The sequence below is a fragment of the Eretmochelys imbricata genome, chromosome 5 (genome assembly GCF_965152235.1).
Source record: "Eretmochelys imbricata isolate rEreImb1 chromosome 5, rEreImb1.hap1, whole genome shotgun sequence".
NCBI lineage: Eukaryota > Metazoa > Chordata > Testudines > Cheloniidae > Eretmochelys > Eretmochelys imbricata.
This window is the reverse complement of record NC_135576.1, coordinates 85,919,802-85,939,435: the sequence shown is the minus strand read 5'-3', so window position 1 is coordinate 85,939,435 and position 19,634 is coordinate 85,919,802. Positions and strand designations below refer to the sequence as shown.

The following is a 19,634-nucleotide window of genomic DNA, read 5'->3' as shown; positions in this document are numbered from 1 at the left end:
AGTGCATGCATTAAATTCTTTTTGTACAGTTCCCAGAAAAAGCTTCATTAAGGCAAAGTTAAGTTTGAGCAGTCACGTCAGTAATTAAAGGGTAAAAATCCTCTAAGAATGTTGTACTTAGTAAAAACAATTGCCAAGAAATTCAGAGCCAATGTTAACCTTTCAAGCGTTAGCTTTGTGTAAGACTTAAAACTCTTTCCATTCAGGTGTTCTGGTTTCATGAGCTGTACCTAGGTGGTCTGTATGTCTAAATACACTTAAAGTCACAGGGGACCAATCACGCCCTCAGTATTTCACAGAGCTGGGTCCAAAGCCATTTGTTGCAAGTTAGTGCAGTTTAAGGTTAAGAGTAGAGAGAGCTGCTCTAACCTGGTCTAGGACAGATTACTACAAAGCTCTGTTGGTTCTCATCTTCTCTTTCGCCCCTCTCCTGGGTTGCCAGTTCCAACATGACCATGTGAGGAGCCACCCTTTGCTAGGCAATCCCTACGTTTGGGCAAAGCCAAGAAAGCTCTGATCCTGCTCTTCCATGAGGTATCTCCGCTGGCAGATAAAACAAGCAATGGAAATCAGAGCTACCAACCCATCCCGCCCCCACAGTGTAGCAGGCAGCTAGCAGATGAGTTGCTGAGCATCAGAGAAGGGACAAAAATTGTTTAGAGATGCTCCTAGGAGAAGCGGTGCTTTCTATCGACTATTTACCTATAAGTCATATACATACATAACCCCTTTACTGTAGTATCTGAGCGCCTCACAACCTTTAATAGATTCATCCTCACAATACCCCTGTGAGACGAGTATTATCGTCTTTCTACAAAAGGGGTAAAGAGGCTAATTGACTTGCCCAAAGCCACTAAGGAAGTCACAAGGACTTGAACAGAGATCTTCCAAGTCTATGCTAGTCTAACCACTGTACCACTCTTCTACCTGTAGTAAAAAGGCTGATTCAAATATTTCAATTTTAACATCAGAAGATATGGATCAAGAAACACATTTTAACATATAATTAAACAAGTTTTCTTCTTGATACAATCTCCCTCAAGGGCCAGAATTTAGAGCCTCAAGGGCCACAGGTTAGAAAACTGTGCCCTAAACAGCTCTACTGATAATGCTTTAGTGTACAAGAATTTACATTTTTTATGTACATCTTACCAGTCCATAGGCAGTACTTCTCTCATGTTCTTGTGTTATGTCAGCTACATAGGCAAATATTACAGAGAAGGTAACTGAAAAGATTCCAGATACTGAAATCATAGCAAAGTACCACCTAAAAAGTCAAAAGGAGAATTAGAAAATACCCCCAATTTATCTTCTACTACAAAAATACACTGTTTATGCCATGAAAATATTTGTTAATATTTAGTCTAGAACAACTTTATATATAATTTAAAATACAGGTATACATAATGTTAACCAGTCTGTAGATTAACAATATATACAGTAAAATCTGTATCAATGAAGCTGTCAAACACCAAAGTATATTGATCTAATGAAAACAGCAGCATTTTCTTTTTCTAGAGAATTATGAAAAGAAATTCCCAATTTCTGACTGACCGCTAATGAAGGATAATGATTCCCATAAAATTATAAAACTGTCAAGGAAAAGAACAATATAGGCTATGATGAATTTCAGTTGTCAAGTACAACTGTGAAAACTTAATCCACAGTTGCTCTAAAGTGGAAAAGTTTTTCTGCAAAAAATGTTACTCTGGAGTCACCTTTCAGTGCGTTAGTGGTAGTTAATCCTCATGTATTAAAAAATCAAAATCAAGAGCATGATTACAGGCTCTAAGTCAGCAGGTGTAGAAAGTTCCCTTAATAGCTTTGCTTCCCCAAAATACAGCAAATAAAGGTAAAGGGAAATAAGTAAAGGGAAAGGGAAAACAAGGCAATACAGTTAAAATTTCAGAGCTCTACAATCAAACGCCAAAGATTTTATACTTCACACTGTTATTCACCCATTTAGAATTGCTACCATGAGACATTCATTTGGCTTGTAAAGTATATTTAGTATATTGGTTATTAGTGCATCCCTGTAAAGGTTTCAGAAAGAAAAAATGTAGTAGAACTTAGTGTTGAAAATTATGTAGTGCAGTCATTTAATGCATTCTAAGCATTTTTAGCAATTACTGCTAGACTTTTGTTTGTGTGAACACAGTCACTAAATCAGTTTACAGGAAACATTGCTTCTTTAACACCCCTATACACAAAATCAATGTTTAGAACATGAACAAAGAAGTGTCAGGATGATTTAATCACACCTTGAGAAGTAAATAATTTTCTTCTTGCCTAATTATCCTTACTTTTCAAACACCAATCTGCTGTGGCAAACTCAATTGCCGGCCCCCTGCTGTACCACTTACCATGGACTTATCCTCATTAATGGAATTGGGACACAAGTGAAGAAAACTGTAACAAGAAGAAAAGACTTTCTTCCCCACACATCAGATAGAGCACCTATTAATGGAGCACTCATAAAGGATAAAAAACCCTGTAAGAGAGAAGAAAAGGTGATTTGTAAATGCATTTTGAGGCATAAAGTTTTTTTTTAAATTACAATTTAAATTGAACTGATTTAATTTGTGATTTGATTCATAGCTGTTGTAGGATAAGGAAACTTCAGAGCTAATGATCAAGTGTTTTAGGTTTTATTTAATTTATAAGACAAGGATAAAAACCTTCAACTAAAAACCTACATAAAAATAAAGCTACGGGACACTTATAAAACTATATTCTTCCACTAACTTTCTACCCAATTCAATTATTCAATTCTTTGTGCCACTATAACAAGGTTGGCCTAGGTTTCCTTTTCTGTGGCATGGAACTGGTTAGGCAATGGAACTATCTTTCTCCTGGTTTTGTACCAACGTTTATTATTTGCTATGTGCTTAAACCCCTCAGCTATTTCAGATTAACTGATATTCTAGCTAGGATTCCTTCATTTTATCCACAATTGGATAAATCATCAAATTCTTGACAAAGGCTTCAAATGTACAGTCACAGGACTAGCAGCTTTGCAACTATCAAACTCTTGATGTGTTATACAAAAAAACCCGACAGTACTTAAAATGGTTCATGTTCTTCTTCTAATGTTATTTAATTTGGGGGAAAGATTCTGGAGTAGAGAGAAAGCACAGGAACTAAGACCAACAGTTTTCATTTAAAAACGAGGACACCTTGGAGATTAACTAATTTATCTGGGCATAAGTTTTCGTGGGCTAAAACCCACTTCATCAGATGTATGGAGTAGAACATAGAGTAGGAAGGTATAAAAACACACAGCATATGAAAAGATGGAAGTTGCCTTACCAAGTGGGGGGTCAGTGCTAACAAGCCAATTCAATTAAGGTGGAAGTGGGCTATTCTCAACAGTTGACAAGAAGGGGTGGAAATCACTTTTGTAGTGCTAATGAGGCCAATGTAAATAAGGTGGCCCATTTCAAACAGTTGACAAGAAGGTGAGAGTATCAGCAGGGGGAAATTAGTTTTTGTAGTCTTTATTCAAGCCTAATTTGATTGTGTCCAGTTTGCAAATTAATTTATACCTCCCTACTGTATATGTTCCACTCCATGCATCTGATGAAGTGGGTTTTAGCCCATGAAAGCTTATGCCCAAATAAATTGGTTAGTCTCTAAGGTGCCATAAGGACTCATTGTTTTTGCTGATACAGACTAACACGGCTACCACTCTGAAACCTGTCAGTTTTCGTTTAGTTCTTATTCAAAAGAGTTTTATTTCACTATAAAAACCACATAGGACGAATTTCTTCTTTTGGTTTCTTTGAGATGTCACAGGACAGAGGCGGTGGGTTCACTTTTTGAATCATGGCCAATTTGTATTTTGCTCCTTGATGTTTTCTGTAGTAGTGTGTGTTATTTACAGAATTATGTTTGTATTGTTTTTCCAGGTCTTTTTTAAACAAAGGTAGAATGTCAGTGCTTTTAGGTCCAAGCGTGATTCAATTAATTATATCTTAATGGCAGAAAGCCTAATGCACTCGGATAATGCTTTAATAAGTCTACAATTCATAGATATTAAGGTCAGAAGGGACCATTATGATCATCTAGTCTGACCTCCTGCACAATGCAGGCCACAGAATCTTACCCACCCACTCCTGCAAAAAACCTCTCACCTATGTCTGAGCTATTGAAGTCCTCAAATTAAAGACTTCAAGGAGCAGAGAATCCTCCAGCAAGTGACCCATGGTACAGAGGAGGACGAAAAACCTCCAGAGCCTCTTCCAATCTGCCCTGGAGGAAAATTCCTTCCCGACCCCAAATATGGCGATCAGCTAAACCCTGAGCGTATGGGCAAGATTCACCAGTCAGATACTACAGAAAATTCTTTCCTGGGTAACTCAGATCCCACCCCAACTAACATCCCATCACGGGCCATTAGGCCTATTTACCATGAATATTTAAAGATCAATTAATTGCCAAAATCATGTTATCCCATCATACCATCTCCTCCATAAACTTATCGAGTCTAATCTTGAAGCCAGATAGGTCTTTTGCCCCCACTGCTTCCCTTGGAAGGCTATTCCAAAACTTCATTCCTCTGATGGTTAGGAAACTTCATCTAATTTCAAGTCTAAACTTCCCAATGACCAGTTTATAGCCATTTGTTCTTGTGTCCACATTGGTATTGAGCTTAAATAATTCCTCTCCCTCTCTGGTATTTATCCCTCTGATATATTTATAGAGAACAATCATATCTCCCCTCAACTTTCTTTTAGTTAGGCTAAACAAGCCAAGCTCCTTGAGTCTCCTTTCATAAAACAAGTTTTCCATTCCTCAGATCACCCTAGTAGCCCTTCTCTGTATCTGTTCCAGTTTGAATTCATCCTTCTTAAACATGGGAGACCAGAACTGCACACAGTATTCCAGGTGAGGTCTCATCAGTGCCTGTATAACGGTACTCCTTATCTCTACTGGAAATACCTCGCCTGATGCATCCCAAGATCGAATTCCACCAATTCAAAAACATGGGATGTGAGAAGTCAGTGTTTACAAATAGAAAACGAAAAATTTCAGCCTTCGAAAAGAACAAGGAAAAAATTGCATGCTCAAATCTAGAGACAGAAAGTCCTATTGCCACCTTCTACATCAAGAATTAGATTCATCCATGAATGACAGGTCCATCAATGGCTACTAGTAGGGCCCTACCAAATTCATGGCCGTGAAAAACACGTCACGGACCGTGAAGTCTGGTCTTCCCTGTGAAATCTGGTCTTGTGTACTTTTACACTATACTACACAGATTTCATGGGTGGGCGGGGGACGGGACGAAAGCGCAGAAGTAAGGGTGACAATACACACACACACACAGCCCCTTTTTGGGTCAGGACTCCTACAGTTACAACACTGATATTTCAGATTTAAATATCTGAAATCAAGAAAATTTAAAATTTTAAAAATCCTATGACTGTGAAATTGATCAAAATGGACCATGAATTTGGTAGGGCCTGGCTATTACCCAAGATGGCCAGGGACTCAACCCCATGCTTTGGGTATCCCTAAGCCTCTGACTACCAGAAGCTGGGAGTATACAAGAAGGGACAGATCACTCAATTGCCCTGTTCTGTTCATTCCCTCGGAATCATCTGGCATTGGCCACTGTCAGAAAACAGGATATTGGGCTAGATGGACCATTGGTCTGACCCAGTATGGCCACTCTTATGTACATTGCTTTAAAAAAAAATATGAGATGCTGGTTGACCTGAAAAAGAGGGAGAATTAGGGGGGAGAAATGGGAATATCTGTCACGTACTAGCACTGTTTACTAATTCAGGATTTGAAAAATAAGAGCATAGATACGAAGACTGTAAATATTAAGAAAATGGATCTTGTCACAGTTCAACATATGACCTCTGTTTGCAAAATAAAGGTTTAAGTTTCCAGAAAATGCTTCAAATGTTAATCGAAAACAAATCCCAACGCCTTCGAACTGATGCATAAGCTTGTAAAAAATACTTATGGATGAGGAAAAAAAACTGGTTTAGACATCTATTTCAATTCCAAGCATTCTAGACGTTACGATTAAAAATGAAGTGAAAAAGGTGACTGAAACATGGACATCTTTGTAACTCATGAGCACACAAAGATTATGTTCAACTGTCTATTTAAGAGTCTTACCTTAACACCCTGAATAAGACCATTCATTAGAAATGTATGCTGAGGAAATGTTTCATGTAAGACCTAAAGAGAAAGAACATGTTAAAATTTAGGTTGTGTGAATTAAGAAACAAAAGAAGGGAAATGAGGATTGATTACATTTTTCTCATCATTTTTTTCTCACTAATAAGGAGGGTACAAATACAAACACAACTTCACCAAGCCTTGTTAAAAGTTTATCAATCAGACTCACAGCAGAACTCTTAGGGTTTGTGTACAGGAGTCAATTATACTGATTTAAGATATGAATTTAAGCTAATATATTTATACTAATATAATCCTTGAACAGACACCTATTCCAGGATAAAAGTGTTTTTCTTCTATTTAGCTCATGGGAAGAGATTTAAACTACACCATGGGAAAAAAGCCACTCTTATCCTGGAATCATTGTGTCCAGTAGGGGTTCATACTAGTATACCAGTATAGTTACACCAAAATACGGTAGTACAATTATACCCGAATAACTGGTTCAAGCACTGCTATATTAGGTAAACACCATTTTCAGTCTAATTTGATTATAATTATTATTAGCAGGATGACAAACTATTCGAAAGGATGTTGAAAAGTTAGTAACTTAGTGAAAAAAAAGATCTACAATTTGTACAGCCAACTCTACAGCGATGAGTAAAGAGCCTGTTGGGTCTCTAACAGTTATGCAGATAGAAGCTGTTGCTCGGGGGGGGGACATCTAAGGTTACTAGTACAATTATGCATAAATCTATCATTCTTTACATACCAAGTGGATTTTTGTTACAGGCCCTGATTAAAGCACATTAACAATCACAGGCATGCTCTTGAACTAGTCCAGTAAACTCTAATTAGATGTAAACAAACTTGTTAGAATATTACCCATGAGGCATTTTATCAATTTCTATAACTTAGCTTTGTCTATTAGAAGGGGACAAGTGCATACAAAAGTTTTATGGATTAGTGCTAGGAAAAGAACTGGATGTTACTTGTTTAAACCAGCATAATTTTCAAAGCTCTTCACAAAATCTCAAATAAAATGCATCCGTATATTTCTATACCAGGGTTGGCAACATCCATAAAAGTTATTTATATGTATATTGAACACATACCAAAAAACAGCATTATGCCACAGTTTATGCCACATTAATAGCTTTCTTTCTAGAGATAATTCTGATGACAGGATTATGTTTTTCATGTGTCATCCTCTTTTATTACCAGGGCTATTTAAATCAACTTTTCATCAGCTTCTGCTTTTAATTAATCTTTTAAATCACAAACAGAAAATTAGGACTCCAGGTGGAGAAGAGGGACAGCAGAGCAGCTTTTAAAAAGATCCTAACTTCTTGCACGTCTCTCGTCATAAAAATAAAGGAAGAAGCCCAGCAAAAGTACAAATCAATTATCTTTAAACAGAGTATCTCAAGTTTTTTTCCTACGAAGCAATCACCACTCCGATGGAAGTCCCAGACTTCGGTATCAACTACTTTTCTTTCTTATATTTAGTTGGTTTTGGTAGAAAACCGTAAAAAGTAAATTAGATGTTTAAAAAACACTCTGATTTTACTAAATCTATGTGATTCTTTCTAACATAACTCATGGACGATGGTTGAGGTCTGAGGGGACTGGAGGTACAAAGTAGCTATCTTTAGAAAAAAAAGAGGACCCAGAGAATTCTATAACTAATCAACCTAACTCCGACATCTGGAAAGATACTGGAAGAAATTAAACAATCAATTCATAGGTATCTATGAGGAGAATAAGATTATAAAGAATAGCTAGCATAGATCTGTCAGGAACAAATCATGCCAAACCAATCTCTTTCACTGACAGAATTATTGGCCTAGTGGGGAGGTTGTAGACATGATTTATCTTCATTCTAGTAAGGCTTCTGACTGTCCACACTCAACAAGCAGTTATGGTTTGCTGCAACATAGGGAGGGCATACCTAATGGCATCCCGTAGGGGTCTGTCCTGGGTCTGGAATATTCAATATTTTCATAAATGACTTGAATAATGAAGTGGAGAGTATTCTTACAAAATCTGCAGATGAACCCAAATTGGGAGGGGTTGCAAGCACTCTGGAGTACAGAATTAAAATTCAAACTGACCTTGAAAAATTGGAGAATTGGTCTGACTTTAACAAGATGAAATTTGATATAGTGCTTGCATTTGTCTGTAACTCGGAAAGAAACATCAAATGCACAGCTACAAAACGGGGGATCACCAGTTAATTGTACTGCAAAAAGGGATCTGGGGGTTATAGTGGATCACAACAGGAGTCAACAATGCGCAATTGGGAGAAAGGATAACATTCTGGGATGTATTAATAGGAGTGTTGCAAAACATGGGAGGTAACTGTCCCACTCTACTCAGCCTCAATCAGGCCTCAGCTGGAGTCCAGTTCTGGGCGCCAAACTTTAGGAAAGATGTGGACAAACTGGAGAGAGTCCAGTGGAGAGCAACAAACATAAGAAAAGATTTAGAAAACCTGAACTATGAGAAGAGGATTAAAAAATTGGACGTTTAGCCTTGAGAAAAGAAAACTGAGGGGGGCCATGATAACAGTCTTTAAATATGTTAAGGGCTGTTATAAGGAGGACTGTGATCAATTAATATCCATGTGTACTGAAGGAAGGACAAGAAGTAATGGGCTTTATTTACAGCAAGGGAATTTTAGGTTAGCTATTAGGAAAAAACTAACTACAAAGGGAGTTAAACTCTGGAATAAGGTTCCAAAGGAGGTTGTGGAATCCCCATCATTGGAGGTTTTTAAAAACTGACAGGACAAACAGGTGTCAGGGATGGTCTAGGTTTACTTGGTCCCACCTCAGCACAGGGAGCTGGACTTGATGTCCCTTCCAGACGTAGGTAGCTTTTTGTTGTTAATACCGTTAAAAGTGAATTTAGTGCTGGTGAACAGCATTGAGACTAACAGGACTGGAAACCTAAGCCCTTTATCTAAAGAGCCTATGTAGCAAAAGGTATCAAATAAAAAGCTTAATTTCACTTTCATGACAATATACACCACCACCATTCTGGAGGGGACGCTCCTAGGGAATAAAGTAATGTTGGTTTTCATGCCTCTTTGACTCTTGAATCTGTTGAAAGATGACCAAGATGTTATATGGACACTTTTCAATGAGAAACAAGACTGAGGGCTTGGTACACTTGCGAGTTACAGTGCAATACAGGAGCCCTGGGCACACTACCTCACTACCCGTCCACACTGGCAAGGTACGTAGAGCGCTCTGTCTCCACGGCTACAGCACTGCTGGTACTCCACCTCGCTGAGTGGAATAACGTTTGCGGCACCACCGCTGGATGCCCTGGTCTGTTATTGCGCTGTGATCAGCCTCCAGAAGTGTCCCACAATGCTTGTTTTAGCCACTCTGGTCATCACTTTGAACTCTACTGCCCTGCCCTCAGGTGACCAACTGTCACACCCACCCTTTAAATTCTCTGGGAATTCTGAAAATCCCCTTCCTGTTTGCTCAGCCAGGTGTGGAGTGCTCTCAGCAAATCTTCCCAGGTGACCAGGCCTCCATGCACCAAGCGATCCCCAGTATGGAGCAATGGCGAGGTGCTGGACCTCATCAGTGTTTAGGGCGAGGAAGCTGTCCAGTCCCATCTGTGCTCCAGCTGCAGGAATTACATTACCTTCGAGCAGATATCAAGGGACATGACGGAAAGGGGCCATGACCGGGATGCACTGCAGTACAGGCTTAAAGTGAAGGAGCTGCGGAATGCCTACCGCAAAGCCTGAGAGGCAAACTGCCGCTCCGGTGCTGCCCCCGTGACCTCCCGTTTTTACGAAGAGCTGGATGCGATACTTGGGGGCGACCCCACCTCCATGCCGAGTACCACCATGGACATTTCTGCCTTGTTGAACCGGGCTCTGAAGGAGGAGGAGCAGCAAAGCGGGAGTGAGGGTGCTCCGGCAGAGGATGACACCCTGGAATCCCTAGAATCATGCAGCCAGGAGCTGTTCTCAAGCCAGGAGGAAGGCAGCCAGTTGTGGCGGCCAGTGCTTGGGGAAGGACAAACACCAGAAGAGGTTCCCGGTAAGCGGCTTTTATTTTGGGAAGGAAGTTATTTCGTGCAGGACCTTGGGGCGAGGAGGGTTAGGGCTGCATGCATGCCTAGATGTGGAATAGGGCATTGATGTGCTCTCTCTCATATCGCAGTAATCGGCCTCAGTGATCTCTTCAAAGGTCTCAGCCAGAACTTGGACAACAGTGGCTCTACTGAAAAACCTACACAAGCATATTGCCCTTATCCCAGTAAGGTTAACTTGTCCACGCCACTGTGCGAGAGGGGCGGGAGGACCAGTGCTGCACACAGGCAAGCTGCATATGGGCCAGGGCAGAAGCCGCATTGCAGCAGAAGACCCTCCCTTGCTTCCCAGGTCACCCTCTGCAGCGAGATCTTCCAGGACGAACCTCCTGTGGAAAATGTGGGGACAGTGTTCAGCCTAATGTGGGGAGGGCTTTAAACTAGGTTCACTGGGGGAAGGAGACCAAAGCCCTAAGCTAAGTGGGGACGTGGATATCGGGAGGAATCACGAGCAGGAAAGCGTGAAAGGGGAGGGCTCCTGCCTCATACTAACAAAGAAGGACAAACAGCAAGTTATCTCAAGTGCCTATACACAAATGCAAGAAGCCTGGGAAAGAAGCAGGGAGAACTGGAAGTCCTGGCACAGTCAAGGAATTATGATGTGACTGGAAGAACAGAGACTTGGTTGGGTAACTCACGTGACTGGAGTACTGTCATGGATGGATATAAACTATTCAGGAAGGACAGGCAGGGCAGAAAAGGTGGGGGAGTTGCACTGTATGTAAGAGCAGTATGACTGCTCAGAGCTCCGGTATGAAACTGCAGAAAAACCTGAGTGTCTCTGGATTAAGTTTAGAAGCGTGAGCAACAAGGGTGATGTCGTGGTCAGGGTCTGCTACAGACAACCAGATCAGGGGGATAAGGTGGAAGAGGCTTTCTTCTGGCAACTAACGGAAGTTACTAGATCGCAGGCTCCGGTTCTTATGGGAGACTTCAATCACCCTGATATCTGCTGGGAAAGCAATACAGCAGTGCACAGACAATCCACGAAGTTTTTGGAAAGCGTAGGGGACAATTTCCTGGTGCAAGTGCTGGAGGAACCAACTGGGGGGGGGCTTTTCTTGACCTGCTGCTCACAAACCGGGAAGAATTAGTAGGGGAAGCAAAAGTGGATGGGAACCTGGGAGACAGTGACCATGAGATGGTCGAGTTCAGGATCCTGATGCAGGGAAGAACGGAGAGCAGCAGAATACGGACACTGGACTTCAGAAAAGCAGACTCTGACAAACTCAGGAAACTGATGGGCAGGATCCCCTAGGAAAACAACATGACGGGGAAAGGAGTCCAAGAGAGCTGGCTGTATTTTAAAGAATCCTTATTGAGGTTAGAGGGACAAACCATCCCAACGTGTAGAAAGAATAATAAATATGGCAGGTGACCAGCTTGGCTTAACAGTGAAATCCTTGCTGATCTCTTTTGTCTTTAAGAAGCTTACAAGAAGTGTAAGATTGGATAAATGACTAGGAAAGAGTATAAAAATATTGCTCAGGCATGCAGGAGTGAAATCAGGAAGGCCAAATCACACTTGGAGTTGCAGCTAGCAAGAGATGTTAAGAGTAACAAGAAGGGTTTCTTCAAGTATGTTAGCAACAAGAAGAAAGTCAAGGAAAGTGTGGGCCCCTTACTGAATGAGAGAGGCAACCTAGTGACAGAGGATGTGGAAAAAGCTAACGTTCTCAATGCTTTTTTTGCCTCTGTCTTTACAAACAAGATCAGCTCCCAGATGGCTGCACTGGGCAGCACAGCATGGGGAGGAGGTGACCAGCCCTCTGTGAAGAAAGAAGTGATTCGGGACTATTTAGAAAAGCTGGACACGCACAAGTCCATGGGGCCGGATGCGCTGCATCCGAGAGTGCTAAAGGAGTTGGCAAATGTGATTGCAGAGCCATTGGCCATTATCTTTGAAAACTCATGGCGATTGTTATACCAATAAAATAAAAACCAGCAGTATCTTATTAAAGAGGAAAAGGCAAAATACCACATTTATTGTGAATACAGAAAGAATCACAGTAAGCAGTTAGTTATAGCTATAACATTCCATTCAATCTCATATTTATTCACACATTCATTCATACAAACACACACACACACACACACAGGTTCTACAAGGTTATCATCATAGTTACCAGCCTTAGAGTTGCTCATGCCAAGCCACTGGACAGGTGGCCTGGACATGAGGAGGGAGCAGGGCCTTGTCAAATGCTCATCTGATGCTCCTGGAAATTGGTTTGCAGAATCAGACCCCAAAGTTCTCACTTTCCAGAGTCCATTTTTATAGGAATTTCTTCCTATGCCAGTCTATGGGAATTGCTTCATCATGCTGTTGCTGAATCAATCAGCAGATAGCACATTCCTGAGGGCTCCGTGCTGCCAGATGTTATCTTGTTCTTTGGTTCTCCCATTCTTGAGGCTGTTGGGTGGATTCCAGTCTTCCCTCGGGGGGTCCTCTGGTTATTTCCACTTGATGCCTTCTTCAGCCGATGGACACTGGATTCTTAGGCTGGCACCTCCCTGATCATTCAGTTATTATCCACACCAAGCATCCATCCACATACATCCTCTATCTCTATTTTAATCACAATTGTTAATACAACAAAAGGGCGGGGAGTCTCTGGGTGCTGTTTCTGTTGTTACAGAGTATTGCTTTGAGTCTCTCTGTGTGAACTGCTTTGAGAACAGACACTGTCTTAGAATGTACTAACACAATTAGCAGCTTGCAAGTTTCACACATAGAGGGAGAGAAACAGTACCAAAAACCAAGAGACCTCTTAATTAGTAATACCCTGGAATTTAAACTATGGGGAATCAAACTCATTTGTGATTTTCATACAGAACTTCTTTAATATGATCCAACACGATCGGGGGAGGTCCTGATGACTGGAAAAAGGCTAACGTAGTGCCCATATTTAAAAAAGGGAAGGAGGAGGATCCTGGGAACTACAGGCCAGTCAGCCTCACCTCAGTCCCTGGAAAAATCATGGAGCAGGTCCTCAAGGAATCAATCCTGAAGCACTTACACAAGAGGAAAGTGATCAGGAACAATCAGCATGGATTCACCAAGGGCAAGTCATGCCTGACTAATCTAATTGCCTTCTATGACGAGATAACTGGCTCTGTGGATGAGGGGAAAGCAGTGGACGTGTTGTTCCTTAACTTTAGCAAAGCTTTTGACACGGTCTCCCCCAGTATTCTTGCCAGCAAGTTAAAGAAGTATGGGTTGGATGAATGGACTATAAGGTGGATAGAAAGTTGGCTAGATTGCCGGGCTCAACGGGTAGTGATCCATAGCTCCATGTCTAGTTGGCAGCCTGTATCAAGTGGAGTGCCCCAAGGGTCTGTCCTGGGGCCGGTTTTGTTCAATATCTTCATAAATGATCTGGAGGATGGTGTGGATTGCACCCTCAGCAAGTTTGCAGATGACACTAAACTGGGAGGAGAGGGTAGGAATAGGATACAAAGGGCCCGAGACAAATTAGAGGATTGGGCCAAAAGAAATCTGATGAGGTTCAACAAGGACAAGTGCAGAGTCCTGCACTTAAGATGGAAGAATCCCATGTACCGCTACAGACTAGGGACCGAATGACTCGGCAGCAGTTCTGCAAAAAAGGACCTAGGAGTTACAGTGGACGAGAAGCTGGATATGAGTCAACAGTGTGCCTTTGTTGCCAAGAAGGCCAATGACATTTTGGGATGTATAAGTAGGGGCACTGCCAGCAGATCGAGGGACGTGATCGTTCCCCTCTATTACACATTGGTGAGGCCTCATCTCGAGTACTGTGTCCAGTTTTGGGCCCCACACTACAAGAAGGATGTGGAAAAATTGGAAAGCATCCAGCGGAGGGCAACAAAATGATTAGGGGACTGGAACACATGACTTCTGAGGAGAGGCTGAGGGAACCGGGATTGTTTAGTCTGCGGAAGAGAAGAATGAGGGGGGATTTGATAGCTGCTTTCAACTACCTGAAAGGGGGTTCCGAAGAGGATGGATCTAGACTGTTCTCAGTGGTAGCAGATGACAGAATGAGGAGTAATGGTCTCAAGCTGCAGTGGGGGAGGTTTAAGTTGGATATTAGGGAAAACTTTCACTTGGAGGGTGGTGAAACACTGGAATGCATTACCTAGGGAGGTGGTGGAATCTCCTTCCTTAGATATTTTTAAGTTCAGGCTTGACAAAGCCCTGGCTCGGATGATTTAGTTGGGGGATTGGTCCTGCTTTGAGCAGGGGGTTGGACTAGATGACCTCCTGAGGTCCCTTCCAACCCTGATATTCTATGATTCTCTAGGGGCCCCGTGCTGCTGTTGGCTCTCCCCAAGGCACACAAACCCAGAAGACAGTACAGCCGTGAAACAATCAGTCACGCTTGACCCTGTGCTTACTCACCATTTTGGGGCTCCCGTGGGTTATGTACGCTCGCTTTGGGACAGGCAAATTATGCTATTGTGTAGACTGTGCTTGCCCTTGAGTACGGGGGAATCATTGCTCTGTCTGGTGTGAACAATTCTGCCTCTGTTAAGTGTTGCATTTTGCTTTACAGATGCAACCTTAAGATCTCAGCTGTCTGTGTTAGCAGCAGCCAAGAGGCTGCAAAGAATCAGGAAGTGCCATGTAGAAGCAAAGAAGTCATGCAGCATTCAACTAATGAAAATCAAAAAGTGCAGGAGTGGCGGGAGAGTGAAAGGAGGGTCTGCCAGCAGAACGCGGATGGCCGGCACCAAAGCACAGAGAGGCTGATAAGCATCATGGAGTGCCAAGCGGACTCGATCTAGGTACTCGTAGCCATGCAGGCAGAGCACTACCGCGCCCGCCCCCCGCTACAGCCCTTGCCCCAAAACTCTTTCCCTTGTGCCACCATGTCACCGCCAAACCGCTTTCCCCAACATCTGGGTTGTTACCACCACCAGCTGCCTCCAACACCTGTAGCTTCAACACCCAGCCCTGAAAACTACAACCCTTACCCACTGCACTAACCCCCATCACCCTGAAGTGCGGCACGCATTGCACAGCACTCGAGACAGGACATATGCAAATCTGTGATTGTACCTTTCCCCACCCCACCCCCTTGTCCTTTGTGTTTCCCAAGCAGTTGTGTTGTTTCTTTTCAATAAATTGATGTTTTGCTTTGAAAACATTCTTTATTACTGCATAACATAAAAGAAACCTTAGCCCAAGAAAGCAACATGCACTGCAAGTTAGTGTATCGTACGTAGCAAACACAGATTCCTACTGCACTTCACTCCCATGCAGGGCACCACACCAGACATTACTGTTGTCTTTCAGCCTCAAATTGCTCCCTCAAGGCATCCCTAATCCTTGCAGCCCCGCACTGGACCCCTTTAATAGCCCTGCTCTCTGGCTGTTCAAATTCAGCCTCCAGGTGTTGAACCTCCGAGTTCCATGCCTGAGTGAATCTTTCACCCTTCCCTTCACAAACATTATGGAGGCTACAGCACGCTGATATAACCGCTAGGATGCTGTTATTGGCCAGGTCCAGCTTCCCATACAGAGAGAGACAGCGACCCTTTAAATGGCCAAAAGCACACTCCACAGTCATTCCGCACCGGCGTAGCCTGTTGCTGAACCGCTCCTTGCTGCTGTCAAGGCTTCCTGTGTAGGTTTCATGAGCCACGGCATAAGGGTAAGCAGGGTCTCCAACGATCACAATGCGTATTTCGACTTCCCCTACGGTGATCTTCTGGTCTGGGAAAAAAGTCACGGCTTGCAGCTTCCTGAACAGGCCAGTGTTCCGAAAGATACGTGCGTCATGCACCTTTCCAGGCCAGCCTGTGTTAACGTCAATGAAATGCTCATGATGATCCACAAGCTCCTGGAGAGCCATAGAGAAATAGCCCTTCCGATTAACGTACTCGGAGGCTAGGTGGGCTGGTGCCAGAATTGGAAAATGTGTCCCATCTATCGCCCCTCCGCAGTTAGGGAAACCCATTTGTGCAAAGCCAGCCACAATGTCATGCACGTTACCTGGAGTCATGGTTCTTCTGAGCAGGATGCGATTAATGGCCCTGCAAACTTGCATCAACACGATTCCAACGGCAGACCTCCCCACTCCAAACTGGTTAGCAACAGATCGGTAGCTGTCTGGAGTTGCCAGCTTCCAGATTGCAATAGCCACTCGCTTCTCCACCATCAGGGCAGCTCTTAATCTCACGTCCTTGCGCCGCAGGGTGGGGGTGAGCTCCTCACAGTCCCATGAAAGTGGCTTTTCTCATCCGAAAGTTCTGCAGCCACTGCTCATCATCCCTGACTTGCATGACAATGTGATCCCACCACTCAGTGCTTGTTTCCCAAGCCCAAAAGCGGCATTCCACAGTGGTGAAAATGTCTGAATGCCACAAGCAAACTCGTATCGTTTCAGTTACTTGAGTTGATATCATCGTCGGAGTCCTCACTGTCACTTTGGATCATAAGGAATAACTCAACTGCCAAATGTGACGCGCTGGCGAGACTCATCAGCATATTCTTCAGCAGTTCAGGCTCCATTCCCGCAGACCGAAAGGGAAGACAGAGCGCGCAGTACAAAAACCATTGAAAGATGGCGCCAAATGTGGACGGAAGCAAAGGAACTGCTGGGATGCGAACAGATGTATCATGGGACAGGACCCAGAATGCCCCACACTCCCCTCCCCCTTCCCACAAGCCACAGCGCCAGAATGGGAAGAGGTGCTCTGTGGGATAGCTGCCCACAATGCACCGCTTCCAATACCGCTGCAAGTGCTGCAAATGTGGCCACGCCAGTGCGCTTGCAGCTGTCAGTGTGGACAGAATGCAGCGCTTTCCCTACTGCGCTCTACTAAGGCGGGTTTAATTCACAGCGCTCTACATCTGCAAGTGTAGCCATGGCCTGAGATACTAGCATATCTTTATCATTAAGACGCCGTTTGATAACTCAGAGTGTCTACACTTAAAACACTACAGTGGCAGAGCTGCAGCTGCACTGCTGTAGCACTTTAGTGTAGACACTCACTACAGTCACAGAAGGGTTCTCCGATCACCGTCATTAATCCACCCCCTGGAGAGGCAGTTGCTAGGTCACAGGAAGAAATGTTCTATCAACATAGCACTGTCTACAGCAGGGGTTAAGTCACAATAGCCACAACACACACCTCAGCGTGTGGGTTTTTCAGACCCCTCAGAGACAGTAGTTATGCCAATATAAGTCCTCAGTGTAGACCAGCCCTTAGGCAGTCTTGATTTGGAAAGAATTTACACCTCTAACCTGAAGATACAAGGCTCCATATCCTATTGCCAATCCTTTAAATGATCTAGTCATCTGGAGAGTAGCTGCCTTCTATAAGGGTTTAAGCAGCTATAAAAATCTACTCTAACACGAAGATCTTTAATAAATTTTACTGCAAATTTTATGTTGATATAGCAACCCACATTTCAGTAAAAAATATTCACTGCCCATAATTAGTTATAGTCTTTATATTATAAAACAAAACCTCTGCAGTTAATTTTTTCTTTTAAATACTTTTTGTTCTTATTAAAATGAGGATTTGACAACACTGACTTAAGATACAGCACCATAGGTGCTCTACCAATGAATTGCAGATCAGACTTGCAGTCCCTCTCACAATCCAGCTGTGGTCCCATTTAGCAGAATACCAACTGTACAAATTGTGATGGCTTGATATAAGCAAAAAGAGTCAGAGACTTTAAATTGCTTTATTAAGACACTGGGGAATAAAAAAGCTCATTTAAAACCAGAGCCCCCGGAGAGTATGAACAGCATCTCCAAAGTAAACAAACTGAGCTGTGACATTACCACAGGGAAAGAGAAACAGATTGTCAATACTTACTTTTAGCATGGGAGTTGTCAATAGTCCCCAGGCAAAGAATTCCAGGAATATGACCACCACAGCGTGGTACACACTTGGTCGACCAATACCTTGCTGCTAAAAATAAAAGGATATTTAAATATGAATAATGCATATCTTTTGAAGTGACTTCCCAATTTACATAACATTTTGAAACAGTAATAGGCTTTCAAGGTGACCTACAATTTAAAAAAACCCAAACACTTTAAAGGTGATCTGAATGAGCCAAGTAACCAAGGTAAGAGAAACTGATCACATCAACATAAAAAACCTTCCCTTCCAACCACTCTAAAGGACCACTAAAGCCCTAACCTGAAGCCACCAGCCATTCCTCATTTGATATGTTGCTTTAGCTTTCTAAAGGAAACAGCTATAGACAGTATGAATGATTTGTGGAGGGGAGTGAGCAGATCCAACAACGAGGTCTAGGAGCAATGCCCTAGGAAGAAGCTAAGCTTCCGCACTCAGAGAAGGGGGAGGCTTCTTAGATTTGTCTTAAGACAGTGGTTCTCAACCTGTGGCCCATGGGCCACTTGTGGCCCAGTCAGCACGGCTGCAGCCCATGTGACATCATCAGGGCCATACAGATAGTGTTGGATGCGGCCCACGTAATACATTGTAGGCCGTATACATGACCCACAGTGGTAAATAGTTTGAGAACCACTGGTCTAAGAGTACTGCCCATGAACCTTCCTCAGGAGTTACTCCAGCATATCTGAAGACCTGCTTTCCCAACCTCCAGCTGATTAGAAGAAACATCTCCCCACTCTTAACCTTCCTCCGTGTCAGGAGAAAAGTTTCTACTACTCTATCCCACCTCCAGTCTCCTTTTTTGGAGGGTCTTTCCTGTGAATAACCCCAGCTCCCATCTCTTCTGCTGCTTGTAGATTACCAAGCAGCAGCAGAATTAAATTTATTTTTCCCTTCGGTTTCACAGCTGTCCAGAAGTTTGTGTTCTGCCCAAGTGAAACTAATCATTCTTACAAGCTACTTAGTTTGAACAGCAAAGACACTACAGTAGTCTATCTTCAGTATCAGAAAGGCAACACTGCAGAGTATCACATGCCTAATGGACAGAAACATGACAAAAATAAATTAAAGCTTAAGTTCTGCGGAAGTTGATGGCTTCAGCACCCTAAATCAACAGGCACAGCTGTCCATCCACGAATAGCAAGTAGGTGATTTTCAAGTCCTGCATATGTTCACAGAAATGAGCAACACCGATCTTTATCAGCTATTTCATCATAAACAGCAACGTGACATGGTGTATGTAGACCTTTAAATTTCTCTATTGTTTTCCGTTTGGTATATTTAGCTCCATGGTATTAAAGGCACTAAATTACAACCTGTGCTTTGCTACGCATTAGAAAGACTACTATATATTCCATCCTGAATAACTGCATTGAAGTTCTCAATCGCAACAGATTTGAACAAGTGATTTGAGTTTTTTCCTGGCTCACTATTTCAATATATTTTTCAACTTGGAACAATTTACCTCATATCTTTAAATAAGCTCCAACTAAGACTTTCTCCAATTTTAATCA

The 19,634-nt window shown here is 42.7% G+C and overlaps 1 protein-coding gene across 1 annotated transcript in view; it reads right to left on the bottom strand.

Annotated features, from left to right (window-relative positions):
* Positions 1-19,634, bottom strand: part of SLC71A2 (solute carrier family 71 member 2) — a 51,856-nt gene that overhangs the window by 21,046 nt on the left and 11,176 nt on the right. Inside the window, exons 2-5 of the mRNA XM_077817443.1 lie at positions 18,073-18,168; positions 6,136-6,198; positions 2,364-2,491; positions 1,153-1,267 (exon numbers count right to left, since the gene is read on the bottom strand). Of these exons, the coding sequence (XP_077673569.1) occupies positions 1,153-1,267; positions 2,364-2,491; positions 6,136-6,198; positions 18,073-18,168 (402 nt within the window). The remainder of the gene's footprint in view (positions 1-1,152; positions 1,268-2,363; positions 2,492-6,135; positions 6,199-18,072; positions 18,169-19,634) is intronic.